This window comes from Dasypus novemcinctus, chromosome 25 (genome assembly GCF_030445035.2).
Source record: "Dasypus novemcinctus isolate mDasNov1 chromosome 25, mDasNov1.1.hap2, whole genome shotgun sequence".
In the NCBI taxonomy this organism is placed as follows: domain Eukaryota; kingdom Metazoa; phylum Chordata; class Mammalia; order Cingulata; family Dasypodidae; genus Dasypus; species Dasypus novemcinctus.
The window spans coordinates 32343030-32360368 of record NC_080697.1 but is presented as its reverse complement, the minus strand read 5'-3'; the positions used below and the strand labels follow the sequence as shown (position 1 = coordinate 32360368).

The window sequence follows — 17339 nt, the reverse complement described above, 5'->3', positions numbered from 1 at the left end:
AAAAACTCACTTGTATTCACCATTTCTCCCTTTTGGTCTAGGTCTTTTTCCAGATGTATTGCTAGTTGGTGCTTGGTAATAACCTCTCAGTGCCAGGGAGGCTCATCAGTGTGGGGACATTCTTGGTTGTCACAATGACTGGGGAACATTGCCAGCATTTGGAAGAGGGTGGTGGTGGTGGTATGGCATGATTTGCCTTGCAATACTTAGGATAGTCTTACACTGCGTCCCACCCTCCAAATGTAAGTAATGTCCCTGGTGAGAAACACTGCAAAGTTCCAAGATTAGTCTTACACTTGTCTCCTTAAATATACTATATCTGGCTTCCCAATCTTTACTTGTCTTTTTTTGTTGTGGTCGTCTTTTTATTGTGTTCCATACCCATAAACATCTACTGGACATCCCTCAAACACCCAAACTTAATACATTCAATTCATTAATATTCATCTTTAAGTTCTAAAGACACTGCTAACCCTCCTTACATCTGCTTTTTTGAATACTACCACCATTCCCTGAGTTGTTCCAAGCCAGAAATCTAAGAGTAATCTCAAGTATCTCAAGTTCGTTCTCTCTTTTACTTCCCACATACAATGTTAGTCATCCAGACCTGTGGATTTGCCCTCCCCAATAGCTCTTGAATTCATTGTCTCTTCTATTGCTGTTCCTAATTTAGGTTCTTATTGCTTTTCACCTTACAGAAAAATCCTCCTAATTGGACTCGCTATATCCAGTCTTCACTCATCCTTCTTCCCACCATCTACTCTCCATATCACTGAAAAAGCAGTCTTTCTAAAATGCATGGTCTTTTCACCTTGAGTACTATAAATGTAGTCTCAGGGACAGGCAGTCTTTTTATGATATTTATTATAAATTTTTTATTGCAATGAAAAAATAAGCATAGACATCTATATGGATGACTACCTTTTAATCAAATTCCACTTCATATTTTCTATGATTAAAATGAAATCTCCAAATTAAGGCATGTGGCGCAAGTGAAAGTTGCACAATAATCCAAATGGAAACAAAGTGGTTCGAGATTTAAAGCATCTCCTGGTCATCAGAGGTGCCGGCAGGCAGATCTCACAAGAACTTGCCCCATGGCAGTCAGAACCATAGTCACTGTTGTCCAGACCCTCTCCTATAGACCAGTTTGCCACATTTATTAGCATTAGATATAGCTGTGAATTGTGCATTCATGTATTTTATGTTTCTGGCCCCAGAAATAATACAATTAGGTACCCATAAAATGCATATTTCTTTAATGCCAATAAGAACAATTCAAGAGGAAAAAACAGCATTACTGAATGTAGCAGTTTAATATTAAAGTTGGATTCCTAAAAGAAATATTAGATTATGTTTGTAATCTGATCTGTACCTGGGCATGATTGAGTTATAATTAGGGCATCGAGTCCCTGCCCCTTGGTGGGTGGGGACTCACAGATAAAAGGAATGGCAAAGAACAAAATTGAGGGTTTTCTGATGTTGGAGTTTTGATGTTGAAGTTTGATGCTGAAGACTTAAGCTGGAGCCCTGGGAAGTAAGCTCACAGAGGAAAGAGAAGTCAGCCCCAGAAAGAAAGGAAACTTGAACCCAGAGAAAAGCAAGCCCCAGGAACATAGGCACTCAGGAAGCCCTCGCCCTTGTAGATGTCGGCAGCCATCTTACTCCAAGTAGACTTTGGTGAGGGAAGTAACTTATGCTTTATGGCCTGGTATCTGTAAGCTCCTACCTCAAATAAATACCCTTTATAAAAACCAACCAATTTCTGGTATTTTTTCTATTTTATTTTTAAAGTGATTTCAGTTTTATGGCTGTGTAAGACTATTATAAGAGGGTTTACATTTATACCTATTTTAGTGACAGAATAATAAAATAATTTAAGCAAACACCAAGAGGCCCACTGAATGATCACAAGTTGGGAAGACACAGCAGGGGCCTTATCTCCCCCAACAGGCCCCTTCATATACACTTTGCTACGCCATTCAAACCTGCTTGCACAAAGTTCACCAAACATAGCAGGCCATGTCAACCAAGGCTCTTCCCTCTGCCTCACATGCCCTTTCCTCTGCCTCACTTTACTAAGGACTCAGAGTCTTTAAATTTCTGCTGAAGAGGCTGAGAGGTTTTCAATCTCCCCCGGTCTTCCTCTGTTCTCCCAGTACCCCATGCTTCCCTCCATTGAAGGTGTACTTTTCAGAAGACAGAGATAGATGATTTCCCCCATTTTATAGGTGAGAACACGGAGACTCAAGGAGGAATTGTCACTTGCCGAACGTCACAAAGTTATGAAGCAGTAGGACTGAGTTAGATCCAAATGGTCTACTCCAAAGCTGGGCTCTTTCTATTACACAGGCCCAAATATGCATTTGCTTCTCAAAATCTGAGTGAATGAGAAGCTGAAAAATACATAGGAAATCTATTGACTCACCTTCAGTTTGTCCTTGAGTATTCCATTCCTTTGTAGTTTTACAGTTTCAATTCTTTCTAAAATAGCCTCTCTCTGACTTTGAATAGGCTGTGAAAGGCAATAAAAGGAAGACAAAGAATCCAGGGTTATCAATAATGACAAAGTAATAAGAGGCACATTTTTTCCCCAGCCAATCTTCATTTAGCCCAGGCATTCAAATATGCATGTGTTAGAATTATGTAATCTTAATTGTGAAATTATGTCATATTAATCAATAAAAAATAATGGTCCAGGGAAGTGGATGTGGTTCAATCCATTGTGCTCCTGTCTTCCATATAGGAGGCCCTGGGTTCACTTCCGAGGGCCTCCTTGTGAAGGCCGACTGGCCCATGCCGGTGGAGAGCTGATGGCCTCCACCCACGAAGAGCTGGTGCAGCAAGATGACACAACAAAGGGAGATAAGCAGATACAGAAGAATGCGCAGGGAATGGACACAGAGAGCAGACAGCAAGCAAGCAGCAGATAGCAAGCAAGCAGCAAGGGGGCGGGGTGGATAAATGAATAAAAAATAAATCTTAAAATAAATAAATAAATAAGTGGCCCATACTTACATTTTCCTCTTTTCTTTCTCTGAAAGGAAATGAGAAAAATTTAATAATTTTTTCATTTTTTTAAAGAATATACTTTTTATTTTCTTTTATATTTTCAATTTATCTTCAAAGAAGCTTTAGGTTACAGGAAAGTTGTACAGAAAATATAGGAGATTCTCATATAACCAAGGTCCTTCCCCTTTTCCACTCTCCCCTTTTGATAACATTTTACATGTGGATGTTACATTTGCTACAATTGTACAAATATTGAGGCATTGCTACTATATTTAATTTTTAATACACATCATGACAGGTTTTCAACTTTCCCTGAAGCAGCACATACCATCTTGCCTCTCTGCCTTTCCATAAGTTGTTTCTTTGGCTCAAATGCTCTGTCTTCTAATGTACCTCCTGTGTCCATTTGACAAAATGTGCTTTTTTCTCAAAGACTTGTCTTCTCTGAAATCTTCTGTTATACTACCTCCTGTCCTATTGAAAATGCAGCTTTCTCTCCCTGGATTCCCATAGCACTTGGCTTGTCCCTATGTATAATCGTTAACCCTCTTTTAGACCATGAGCCGAGCAACTAGGCAATCTGCCCTTCTAAATCCACAGCCCATATCACAGTGGTCAAGTATTTAATGTTTATTAAATTAGATTGAACTGCATTTACTATTAGTGTTGGCTTTGAAATGGTGAGTTCTGTGGTGGTGGAAGGGAGAGAAGTGCCAAAAGAAGTGAAAGAGTGGAAAGGAAAGGGGGGTGTGGAGGGGAGGGGTGAAGAAGAGGGGGAGAGGAAGCAGCAGCAGCAGCACTGAAATTCTAGCCTACACTATGACAGCAAGACATCAGGGGAAAAGGCCTGTTTCTCACAGAGGATGTTTGCTCTCTTTGTGAATGCATGGAACCAGCATTCATGGAACCATTTCCAGGAGGCACCTTCTGCACCTCCTATGTGTGGTCAGCACTCCTGGAACTGTGTAGGCGCAGCCTGTTGGGCCTCGGGCAGCCACCATGAAGGCAGAGCCACAATGGTTCAGACTACCCGACAGCAGACCCGGTGATGCTGATGTCTCAGGAGCTCAGCCGGATTTCTTCTTTACCTACACAGTCCCTGCCCTAAAGTACATGATGCCCACTGCCTCAGGAAATCAAAGCTCTGTCAGTCCTATAGTTGGGACCCATGGAGGAAAGCCCCAGGCTGGGGCTCACATCCCTGCAAACCCAGCACATTACCTTAAGTATTCTGGCAAATGGAGTTTGTCAGTCTTGGTGACCACCAAGGCAATGTCCCTGCAAAAGCCCCGTTGGCAGGCTTTGATGCTCTCATTCAGAAGGTCTTCTTGGATTGTCCCTGCAGATACTCTTTCTATGTCACTGATCAGCCAGATCACTGAGCATTTATCAATGGTCTGTAAAATAGGACCACAATATATTTAAGAACATGAATGACATCTTAGACCTAGAGGACATTATTCCCTAATGTGTCATTTATGTCCTCTAGGCTCTGCCCCTCTCTTTCCCCCTCCCCACTCTATATGCTCCAGTCATATGGAGATACTTGCATTTTTTTCAGAAGTGTCTTTTATCTCCCAGAAGCTTCAAACTTGCCCCAACCTGTCCTTAACCTGTAATCACCCTTCTAGACTCGGCTAAGGACCATGCTGAGGATGGGCTGGGTGTTGCTCCTCTGCATCCAATTGCAACTGTACTTATCTGACCACAAAACTCTCAGACAGGGTTACTATATAAGGACAGTTCACTGCCCCACCAGCTTGCGAGGCCCCTGATAGGAAGGGGCTGTGCCTTTTATCTTGGAAGCTACATCACCTATAGCACAGCGTTTGGCACATGCTGGAGGATCCACAGGCGTTTGGGGTATTGGTGATGGACCGAATTCAAGAAATCAGACTTCCTGTCCTCAATCCATCACTGTCTTGTTGTGCTACCTTAGCAGTCATTTCACTATTCTCTAGCTCAGTTTTCCTCTAGGTAAAATTATTGTTTTTCCAGAAAAAGTTTTGATAGTGTATCTTACCCCAAAGCTGTCACTTCATGGCATCATTTTGAAGATGTTTGGCTGCCACTGCATTTTTAGCACACTGCCACCATGAGGTAATGGGGAACTTTAAACTATGATTCTAGTTGCAAAGTTCAATGAACAAGGAATTACAACTTATTACTGACATAAATATTGCTTTATTAAATATGCAACTTTTATGCAACCAGATATCGTGTGCTACCTTGTGACATTCCTGTTAGTGCTTCACTTGTCTTATCTCTCCATGTAAATGAAAAACTGGTTCAATTCCATGATAGAGTTTATTTGTGATACCTTAGAACAGGACTTTGTGCATAAAGATGTGACAAGTTTGTGACTTGGCAATTAAATTATTATTTTGCTTACTATCACTGATTATTTACTAGTAGCAATTTTGTAACCCTGGAGGACATTTGGCAATGTCTAGTGACATTTTGGTTGTTACATCTTGGGGGGTGATACTGGGTAAATTCCAGAGATGTTGTTGAACACCCTAAAATGCACAGGACAGACCCTCTATAGGAAATAGTTATCTGGCCCAAAATATGAAGGTTGAGAACCTTTGATATAGAGCAGTGAGTTTCAAGCTTGTTTTTAGCAGCAGTGTCCTTTTCGAATGAAATCTTTGGGAAGAATTCTAATTTATATACTTGATTTTTAAAAATGGAACTGCTCTGGTTGAAATGGTGGTGGGATATTTGGAGCCTTTACATGCTCAGTGCCCCCATCCCCTATCCATGAACTTTTTGACATGAATCATTGTTTAAAAGTCGTCAATCCTAGAGTTAGATACCCCTTTGCTTTATAGAGAAGAAAAAGGCCCAGAGAGGCAAAGAGACTAGCTTAAGGCCACACAACCATGAATCCTGAACCTCCCACATATGTGGATAGATTCACATTTAGGTAGGAGGATAAAAACAACTGCTCTTCTCTCACTTCCTAAATTAGTGTCAACAGTGGCCAGTGAATTGTGGGTTGTGGAACCTCATAAAGATGCCTACTGGGAGCTCCTTGAGGGCAGGGCCTCATTCATCTTTATATTCTCCATGATCTTGGTAAACTACAGGAGCTTTAAAAATGTTTATTAACATGAGAAATAGACTACAGCCATAAAGGTTGCTGTGGTTAAATTTTAGGCCCTACACACAACTCTTAACAGCCAGGATGTTGTATGGTTGGATCACAGAAGACACATATCTATAAAACAAGAAGGACTGCACTAATGAGTAGGTGGCTCAGCACTCTCCATCCCCTCACCACCTCCATCCCTCCTGAAAAAAAAGTGGCCTCAGAGAGATTAAGTGACTTGCCCATGGTCACACTACTTCTCAGAAGCAGAACAGGGGTATCTGAGGTAATGCTAGTTTTAGCTTAGGGAAGGCAAAGCTGGCAACTAGAGCAGCAGGTGGGGGGATCACTGAGTTTTGTTCTCCCTGGAAAGAATGGAGTCTTTAGCAACTTCTCATGGGGAGGATATCACAGAACCACAAGAATGAGGAGGATTGGAGTCCAAGAAGAGTTGCTTGGAACCATCCCTTTGCTTCAGTCCGACCTCCTCAGAGCTCTTGTTCTGAGCCAGTTCTGCTGGCTCCTCTGTCTTGAGGAGCCTTTGAAAAGTTGCCAGCATATATGAACTGACTGTGATCACAGCTCCTTCCAGGGAGAAAGTCTGGCTGCCCCCTAGGCTGTCTCTCACTTGGCCTCCTTGCAGCTAGTGGAGCTCAGGGATTCCACTCCCAAGAGCAGGGACCCTGCAGAAAAAAAGGCTCACAAGACCAGGTCTAAGCAGAATGACTAAGGGGAAGGATAAAGAGTCTGCCTTCTGCTTAAAGAGAGTGTATAGGGGGACATTTTAGGGGGATGAGATAAGTAGATGGAGACCTGCTCTGTTTCAAAATCTGTCAAGCACTAGCTGTGTGGTCTTGAACAAGTTACTTCCCCTCTCAGGGTCTTTGTTTCCCATCTATAAAATGAGGGTAGAGACTAGATTATCTGCATGCTGACATCCAGCTCTATATCTTGATGGAGACCTAGTCATAAGGCTCTTCCAGCCCACAGCCATCATTTAGGACAAATCTGAAGACTTTAAAGCCTAAATCAATCATTCTGAATTGAATCCTTTGGCAACTGCTGTGCTGATCATGGCTCACTGATAGTGGATCTCCCTCCCAGTTCCTTTCCAGGTCTGATTTTGTGCTCCTGTGATCCTTCTGCTTTTCTTTCCCTTTCTTTATGACCCAGTTCTACTTGTCCTTCAGGCTTCTCCCACAAATCAAAGAGGCATAATGTTAAAACCCTCTCCCTGCAAACTTTCCCAGGCTTGTCTTCTGTCACTTCCCTTTTGTACACACCCCATGCCCTCTTCACTCTCACCACCCAGGAAGACTCATCTTTCCCCATCATACCAGCTTTCTCATCCCTACGGGTCTTTGCTTATGCTATTCTTTTTCCTTGAATGGTGCTTGGTGATTCCACTCCCAACACCATTGTTTGCCTGGTGGAAGCTGAGCTTAAATGTCCCCTTTTTTATGCCCCACCCACCCCAAGTGGAATTAATCACTTTGTGGTCCCACTTTTAGGTAATATGATTTGTGAATTGTATGTCTGGTTTCCTTCTGGACTATAAGACTCTCAAGGGCAAGAACATCATCTTCATCTATCCAGAACCTGGCACACAATTGAGCAGATGCTCAATTGGTATTTGTTGAAAGAATGAGATCTCTTGTTGGAGGTAATTTCTATTTTTGAATGCTCACCACACTGAACTTCTCTCACATGACTTTCTCCATTTATTTAGTCATCTGCATTTTTCTCTCCTATTAGACTCTGAGTCCCTTTTGGGGCTATTTCTCATTCATTTTGTTTTATTTTGCTTTCAACTTTTTAGTTGTAAAAGAAATACCTGTTTGTGCAAAATATATAAACAATATAGAGGTGTGTGTGTGTGTGTACTAACAAGTGGTAGTAAACAAAAACTGTGGTGTGTTTATCCCCTCGCTAACAACCAAACTGATATTAACAGTTGGGTGTGTAAGAAGGCAGGATCTTACTTTTGCTGTGCATTTGCAAACATATGTATATATGCTCCTTAACATAACAGGCTGTGCTCTGCATCTTTTCCATCATTTTTCAGTAGTTTTATTCACTATGTAGGATATGGTAGGGGTTAAGAGCCTAGGCTCTCAAACCAGCTTACCTGGGTTAAAATTCCAACTTCACTATTCATTAAGTGCTATAATCTGCAATTTACTTTACTTAGAACATTACCTAGCACACAGTAAATGTCAGCTGTTATTATTAGCTATAATGCTTGCATCCTCAGCACTCAGTACAGTGTCTTATAAATTATGTGTTTGATGAACGAAAAATAAATGGACAAAGACAAATCCTTGCAAGTACTTCAATCTCTAATCACTAGGTTCAGATCAAACTATGCTAATGCTTAAATCACTATTGGTAGACACATCTAGGGTGTCTGATCAGTTCATATTCCACTTGCTGGGAACTGAACCTGCACCCAATACTTCAGCTGAAGGGAGTGGACCTTCATGCAAATGGCCACCTTCAGTCACAGCTGATGGCACTAAGGATGGACACCTAATCCAGAGAGAACTAACTGTTAGCTGGGCAGTAAACAATGAGTGTGTCCTTTTTAGAAATTTGAATTAAAAGACATAGAAACTATAGTTAGAAATGGTAGGCACATGAAACTGCAAGGTCATTTCAAGACAGGATGAGGTCATTTTCCAACATATGGATCCCAGTGGCTAAGCGGAGAAAGTTGGTCAAATGAAAGAAGCAGGACACTGCAGAGAAATGCACAAAGGGAAGCAAATCATGAAAGACCATGAAGAAAACTGAGAGACAGAAGAGCTGCTTTGATCCAGGTCAGTTGCCTGGCTGTGTCTCATGAGATTTGAAAAAGTACTCTTTTGATAAAACCCTTTTAAATAGAGATTGCTTAAATAGGTGTCTATTGCTAACAACCAAACATGGCAGTAACCTCCTGGATCATTGGTGCTTAGCTGCCAGCTGCTTTGCTGGTACCTAATGCTTGGCCTCCCTGGACTAGTCTTCCCTCTTGTACTCTGCTTACTCTTAGGCTACTCTATTGCTAATCCTTTGCATACATCAGACATATTTGTTCCAGCAACCATGCCTGCACATACTGCCTCCCTCCCCAATTTCTCTGGTCTCCCATAGCTTACATCTGCCTTGAAGTTTCAGCCACAGAAAATAGAAGAGTTTAATTCCAATGATCTCATAAAAACTCTTAAAATGAAGGCAAAACATTCTTTGTTGCTTCAGAAAGGGTGGAGGAGTTGAGACAAGAGGGAATGAAGCCATATGAAAGAGAATCACCTTTTTCCACATCTCATCCCTTTTGCTGTTGAAGTCTCCTGTGCCTGGAATGTCCACTAGCACCACCCCTTCTGGAATTAGCGCTGATTTGGGAAGAGTCACTTCCACAAGTTTGATCAAGGGCCAGATGTGTGTCTTAGCTGATTCTCCATTGCAATCTCTCCTCTGAGTCTGGATGTAGGGGTCAAGCTTGACAGACAGCTCTCCTGCCTGGGGAAGATGGACAAAGTCACACACACCAGACATTCTCATAGCTCACTTACCCTAGTATTGGCCATGATTTGGGTTCATCAAGATAGATGGAATAAATGGTAAGAGTCAGCGCAAGGCAGTGTGTATCAGTAGCCTTCTGAGCCAGTCTTCAAGGGCCCAGACTTTGAGATCCAGAAAAGGCCCTGGAGATCAAGAAGTTGAAGCTTCTTAACTTACAGAGGAGGAAACAAAAGTCAGCAAAAATGAGAATGGAGGGAAGTTATTTTATCACAAGATAATTGTTTTTTTCCTATAAATTCTATTTCAGTTCTAAAACCAATTAATGAAATTTAATCTGTTTTCTAAATTTTGTAGACAGAGGATTCATCCCACATGGCTGATATGAACTTATTAATTACCAGAATGCTAGTGATGTCTAGACTGTAGAAAGTCAGTAGTGATATGGTGACCATATTTTCCAAACTGAAAAGTAATCTGAAAAAGTTTTTTAAAAAATTTATCTTCCAAGTACAAAAAAAAATATCTTGACATGTAGTCTTTTCCAGGAGTTTAATGATGGTGGGTGGGATAGGAATTGGTGAAGTAACAGATTGAATCTCAACTGGGTGAGTTCACACAGAAGATTTGGAATGTATAGTGGTCATTGTCAATAAATATCTATACAATTGTCCTGAAATAAATAAGAAAGCAAACACTTAAGAGAGTTTAGATTACTCATTACATAATCATGGGACTTGTTGCAATCTGAGTAGGGAGTAACAGATTTCATCAATTCTAATCAAGTGACAAATTGTGAAAAGGAAGGTGATAAAAGCTCTCTAAGGTAGTTTAATTAAAACATAAAGCAGATACAATAAGGTCCATTTGCAGAAAAGGCATGGGCTTGAAAATTTCCTTTCTATAATAAGAGGGCTTAGCCCCCTAAACTGTGGCTCAGGGCAAAACATTCTGGAAGGCACACTCAGATTTCCATGTCCTATTCTAGAACCTCTGATCCAAAGCTCTGAATCTGGAGTGTCACTCTCTGAGTTGGTAATTCTGTTCTCCTTGCTTCAATGGGTAAATCTGGGAAGGAATATTTCTAAATACAGAGATGATGAAGAAATGAATTACACTGATATATTTGTATAAATTGTATGTATTCAGATGAAGTAACTAGTTTTGTAATCATTGTGTGTCTTTGAATATGTTTAGTTTATATTTAGATATTAAGAATGTTATCATTTTTAATAGTAATATTTATTTAAATATAAGAAATGATTACATTATTAGATTTATTAGATATACAAGAGGTGGCTAAGTGCTTTAAAAATGTTCACTCATTTGATTTCTAAGTGCATCAGTCAGAACTTTAAAATATTTTGAGAGAACCAGATATATTAAGTTTGAAATGTAATTTAAAATGTCTAAGGAAATTTGATTAATTATGTAAGAAACTTTAAAGTATTTAAGAAAGTTTTGCAATGTTAAATTTAAGCGATAATAGAACATTAGATTTTGGAACAAGTATAAGTAATTGCTTTTATTTTATACAAAACTTGTCAGATTTTAAATAGAAAAATATTTTAAAGATGAAGTTCAAGACAATTTTGAATAAATCTGTTTGCTGCTTTTCTATACTCCCTTTCAGCTAGGGCTGGCTATGTGATCATTTAAGAAGGATGAACTGTACACAGAAATTTGTTAGATGTATTTCCAATGAAAGGGAGAAGTGATCGGAGCCACATTTTACCCACTTCTTCCTGCTACGACATCTGGCACTTGGATAGCAATCTTATGACCATGAGGTGACACGGATGATGAACAGCCAAGGGAACCATAGAGATGCTGAGCTTGTACTGTTGAGCCACTGAATGACCTCAAGTATTTGAATGCCTCCAGACTTCTAATGTGAGATAAATAATACCCCCCTATTTGCTTAAGCCATTATGCCACTTATATTTTTATAATTTCAAATAAAAGCATCCCTAAGGAACCCTCAACTCTAATATTTTTTTCTATGCACAAAATCCCCTCTATCAGACACTAAAAGTTCCCAAAAGACAGCTGTAAATAATGAAAGACAAATTGGGTCACCAACACTTCTGGTTTGGATATAAACTTAATTCTGATAAAAAATACTTGAGCAAGTTCCCTAAATGGATTCAATTATTATACTTGAGACATATTATAAAATAAAGAAAAAAATTTCTTGAAGATACCTCTTCTGCCTTGAGGCTGATGATTCGTGAGGTGGGAATCTTTCCTTTGGGTTTTGCCCTTAGTAACTCCTCCCAGTTCTTATTTTCTGCTCCCTTTCCATAAAACATTTGTAGCTTCCAGATGGCTTCCTCCACCGCATCATCCCTGTTCCATGCATACTCCTCTTCTCTGCCCAAATCCTCCATCCCATGAAGGAGTTCAGTCAAGTTCTTCAGTTCCTCCTTCCATTCCTGTGAAGGTAGAGTAGGGCCAAGTCCCTCATGACATAGATACACAAAAGAATGACAAAGGGAGAAGGCCAATGTTTCAAGAGGATCCTTTGGTTTGTTCCAGCCTCCTTGCCTGGGAAGCAGTCCTGTGTCACTATCATTTCCACAAATCTTTTTCCTTATATGTGGCTTGAAGGTCCAGTGTCCATGGAGGGCAGTAGGGCTGCATTTCAGAGAGCAGCTAATCCAACTCCCTTCTTTTGTAGATGAGGAAACCAGACACCCAAAGTGGGAAATATTTTCCCACAAATCCCTCAATTAGCTATGACAGGACCTGGGTTTCATCCTTTTGAACCTTTTCATTTTACAATATGTTATTTTTATTCGACAAAGGCATGAGCTATATTTACAAGGAATATAATGCTAATCCCTGCAGAGAATGAAAAGGAAACAAAGAAAAGGTAGGAAGGAAGAGAGGAAGGTAGAGTGAAAAGGGAGGAAGGGAAGAAGGGAGGGAAGGAGGAAGGGAGGGAGGGAAAGATTAAAAATACTTACCTGGTCAGAGAGAAGGTGGATTTTGGCCTCATACTGATCACAGCAGCCTGAGCTCACTTGTACAACACAAGAAGTACATATATTTTCTCCAGACACAGGTAGAAACATTGCTTGCTGGATGATGGCATTGATCAGTGAACTCTTCCCAGCCCCAGTGCTTCCAAGTAATCCAATATAGATTGGATCCAGTGATGGCTTTTCAATCAAGGCAAGAAATCTGTTTCTAGATCAATTTAAAACTGCACATTATCATTATCATCAAAGTATAGTGGGAAGAGCTTTGTAATAGAATATAAAAGAAATAAGTTCTTATCCTGGGCAAGTCACTACATCTTTCTGAGTCTCTGCTCTCTCCTTGGTCAAAGGGGAATATTAATCAATGCTTGTTCTGTGGATCAAATGAGATTTTCTAAAAATTCTTGGCAATGATAATTCTACACAAATTCTATAAAGCTCTATAATGTGAAGTATTCCTAAATGTGTTCTACGGAAATTATATTTTCTCGCCCCTAGAAATAAAATGTATGTAGTTGTAAAGTATTAGGAGCAAAACAGGAGTTCAATTGAGCAGGAGAAATTGTGGTAGCCTCTTACACTCAAGTCCTTCAAGTCAGCTCAGCAGTAATAGTTGATGACACAAGGCCCTGGAATCACTCAGCCTAGGCTGGAAACCTGGCCCTTCCATTACCAACAGAGTGACTTTGATCAGTGTCTTAATCTCTCTGAGCCCAAATTTCAGTAAAATGGGGAGGATAATAATAATTCCTACTTTATAGGGGTATTGGGAGGATTTGATGAAATTTGATATATGTAAAGTGTTTAGCAGATTACCTGGCAACAGTGAGAGCCCAATGAGCAGCAATTATCAGCAATAATAGTGATGGCCCGTAAGTATAGAAATGATCAGCCTCCAGCCCAGTCTCTACTAGAAAGTTCCCTCTCATTATTGGGAAAGGCACAAGGACCCACAATCAAGTAAGGAAAGTCACTGAGGCAGAGATGTGATGGTGGTTGAATTCAGACTCACACAAGATACTTGACTCCACTGGGAATGTTGTCATCCAGGAAGACACACTGAATAAGTTTCTGATAAGTGTTGCTCAAAACCCTTCTGGTCCGTGACTCCAATTTTTCATCTGGAATCAATATAGATGTATTATTTGGAATGTACATGGCAGGGATCAAGTACAAGGTCTCCACAGCAGGAGCCTGCTGAACATCACAGGGAAAGGAAAAAAGTGAACTAACAAGCCAAATAAACAAGGATAGCAAATTATCAACACTAGAGATAATAACTCATCAGAGATAGCAGTCATTGATTCTGAGAGCCTCCCAGAGAGCCAGTCAGCCCTGAATCTCCTTGAAACAGAAGTTATCATATACCTTACCATGGGGTTTTAACCCTCAAGATTCTTCTCTTCTGTGATCATTAAAAGAAAAAAATGCAGGTACAAAATACAAGCACCTACTAAAGCATAAAACTGATAATTTTCACACTCTCTGTTCTACCCCAGTGACTTCTTTGTCTGGAACAGGGTCAGTTGAAGATGTTTCATCCCACTTCAGAATTTAACCTTTTCTTCCTCTGAACATCTTAACACTTTTGGAAAAAACAAACAAACTATACAGCAGTTCCATGACACTCACATTCCTTAAGAGCACTTTGCTCCACTGAGGGAAATGCTCGGAAACGCAGGTCTCGATCTGATCGCCTTCTTTTTTTCATTGGTTCTTTAAATAAATCATTGTCTATTAAAAATAAAGAGAAGTTACTAAAAAGTATGTAGGTTTTGGGTCATGGTTGTTTGCCTTAATTTCTACCAATATCAAAGCCCAAAAGTTTCAGGAGCTCCATCTCAGCTCATTTCAGAAAGAAGCACTGTTGGGTCATTACAATTGGATTCGTACTTCCCAGAGACACAGGACTTTTTGTATCTAATTCCAAAGTGCAGAGTCTAATATATCTCCCCAGATGAAAGGCTCTTGTTTGGATGTCCACACAAGTCAAAGTGGCTGGACATTCTTCACCAAATGTGGAATTTTAGGAAATCAAATTGTGCAGAATGAAGCTCAGAGCAGGATGAAGTGTGGTATGAAGAAAGGCATATTTCAATTCAAGGGAAGCCTCTGTGAGGACTTTCAGACTAGGAAATAAACTTAACAGGAGCAGAATTCAGAGGAATGAACAGGTCATATGACCAGGGCAAATCCCTTTATCTCCTTACACTTCAGTTACTTCATTTGTAAAATGAGAACGCTGATAAAAATATATAAGTAATACAAGAGTGTTGGAGGGTTTTCTCCCAGATGGATGCCCTCAGAGACTAAATTTAAAGACATTTTCCCCTTCTTCACCAAGAGACATTAGCAGCTGCTTCCTGACACAGGTAAGAACAAAAACCACCAAGAAGCAGATCCTTGTCCTTCTACAGAGATTCATTCACTTAAGCGATTTCCCTTGGTTAAGCAAGTGAAAGCTGGAAGGCCCATAATCCTGAGGAAAGGGTATAATTAAAAGTCAAGATTTGGATGGATTTTAAAAACATCCCTCAGCTATGTTTCCCTGGTTAGAAGGGGGTTATAGATGGGTCCTCGTGGTGAAAGTTCCTAACCCAGAGTTCCTGGAGCTGGCTTGCACCTCCAGAAATAGCTGTGAGGTGAAGTAGAAGAGTTGATCCTAAAGAGTCATAACTCTCTAAGGTCATATTAGGTCATGAGGCCCTGCAACTGCATGTGGCATTGGGAGGCCATCTTCCCTGAAGAACTGTAGAAAAGGAGCTTGGGGACCAGGACAGAAGGTCCAGCCTCCAGCACTGGCCTCCAGACATAGGTCTCCCCGGCAGCTCAGGGAACCTTCCCTCTCTGTTCAGCCTTGTGTCTTCCAGTACAACCTCTCCTCATCCTGGAGCCAGAACCAGCCCCATGGAGTATTCTTTTTTTTTTTTTTTTTTTTTTATTTTATTTTATTTTTTTTTATTTTTTTAATTTTTTTATTTTTTATTGACTTTGTAATATTACATTAAAAATATATATGTGAGGTCCCATTCAACCCCACCCCCCCACCCCCCCTCTCCCCCCCCCAACAACACTCGTTCCCATCATCATGACACATCCATTGGATTTGGTAAGTACATCTTTGGGCACCTCTGCACCTCATATACATTGGTTCACATCATGGCCCATACTCTCCTCTATTCCATCATGTAGGCCCTGTGAGGATTTACAATGTCCGGTGATTACCTCTGAAGCACCATCCAGGGCAGCTCCATGTCCTGAAGACGCCTCCACCTCTCATCTCTTCCTGCCTTTCCCCATACCCTTTGTCCATTATGTCCACTTTTCCCAATCCAATGCCACCTCTTCTATGTGGACACTGGATTGGTTGTGTCCATTGCACCTTTATGTCAAGAGGAGGCTCAGATTCCACCTGGATGCTGGATGCAATCCTCCCATTTTCAGTTGTAATCACTCTAGGCTCCATGGTGTGGTGGTTGTCCTTCTTCACCTCCATCTTAGCTGAGTGTGGTAAGTCCAATAAATCAGATTGTAGGTGCTGGAGTCTGTTGAGGCTCAGGATCTGGCTATCACATTGTCAGTCCAGAGATTCAAATCCCCTAAATATATCTTAAACCCCAACATTAACTGCACCTCCAGCACATTAGCATGAAAGTCTTATGAAGGGAGATCCCATCTGAGTCCAGATTCATCACACATAAACACCATTTCCAAAGAGGGGCCATCTGCCCCGGTAGTCAACCCCATCGGCCATGACCATAACTCCCATGGGTCTCCTTAGCCCTCAAAGGAACCAATATCTGGGGGTTGTATCTGCTTTATCTGTCTCTCTGACTCTGCTCAGTTGTGCATGAGGGCAAACCTTCTGCCAGCCTCCAGACTCTTTTTTAGAAACTCGTAGCCATATAAACTCATTTCTCCTTTCCATTTCCCCCTTACTTTAGGTCAAACAGCATTTTAAAGTCATGGTATTTTATGTAGACATGGATATTCTGCTGATCCGCATTGAACCTTCCGTATAAGGTCATTTTCCAGTTGCATCATCAGTTGGTAGTTGATAGTGGTCCCTCGTTGCCAGGGAGGCTCATCCCCGGGTGTCATGTCCCACGCTGGGGGGAAGGCATTGCATTTACATGCTGAGTTTGGCTTCGAGACTGGCCACATTTGAGTAACATGAAGGCTGACAGAAGGAAATTCCCAGGCACAAAGTTGCTCTAGGCCTTGTTATTATTTTGGGTTTATCAGCTCACAAGCATAGTCATTAGTATCAGGGGCTCACTGTTGAACCCTCACTCCCTCCCGGTCCCCACCACTGTACCTGGGAGACTGTCGCTGCTCACCTAGGGACCACGACAGAGCACCACTGGCCCATGGAGTATTCTTGTGCAGAGCTGTGGTGTATTCCAGAGCCTGGATCTTTGTCACCTCATGCTCAAAAAGACCCCTTGTGTTTTTGTTTTTTTTCATTTGTTTGTTATTTGTTTTGTTGTTAGGAGGTACGGGGATTGAATCTGGGACCTTGGATTTGGAAAGCAGGTGTTCAACCACTTAAGCTACATCTTCACCCATGGCATTTACTTTTTTTCTTTTAGGTACCAGGGACTGGAGATTGAACCCAGGACCTCATATGTGGGAAGCTAGCACTCAGCCACTGAGCCACATCAGCTTCCTTGAGTTTGTTTTGCTTGCTCTTTGTTTTTGTTTTTACAGGAGGCACCAGGAACCCAACCCAGGACCTACCATGT

General features: G+C 41.0%; 1 protein-coding gene across 1 annotated transcript in view; it reads right to left on the bottom strand.

The window, feature by feature from the left end:
* Positions 1 to 17339, bottom strand: part of LOC101432161 (nuclear GTPase SLIP-GC) — a 59965-nt gene that overhangs the window by 30982 nt on the left and 11644 nt on the right. The window contains exons 3-10 of the mRNA XM_058287872.2: positions 14227 to 14328; positions 13607 to 13715; positions 12580 to 12802; positions 11815 to 12045; positions 9401 to 9610; positions 4234 to 4409; positions 3019 to 3037; positions 2429 to 2515 (exon numbers count right to left, since the gene is read on the bottom strand). Coding sequence (XP_058143855.1) covers positions 2429 to 2515; positions 3019 to 3037; positions 4234 to 4409; positions 9401 to 9610; positions 11815 to 12045; positions 12580 to 12802; positions 13607 to 13715; positions 14227 to 14328 — 1157 coding nt within the window. The remainder of the gene's footprint in view (positions 1 to 2428; positions 2516 to 3018; positions 3038 to 4233; positions 4410 to 9400; positions 9611 to 11814; positions 12046 to 12579; positions 12803 to 13606; positions 13716 to 14226; positions 14329 to 17339) is intronic.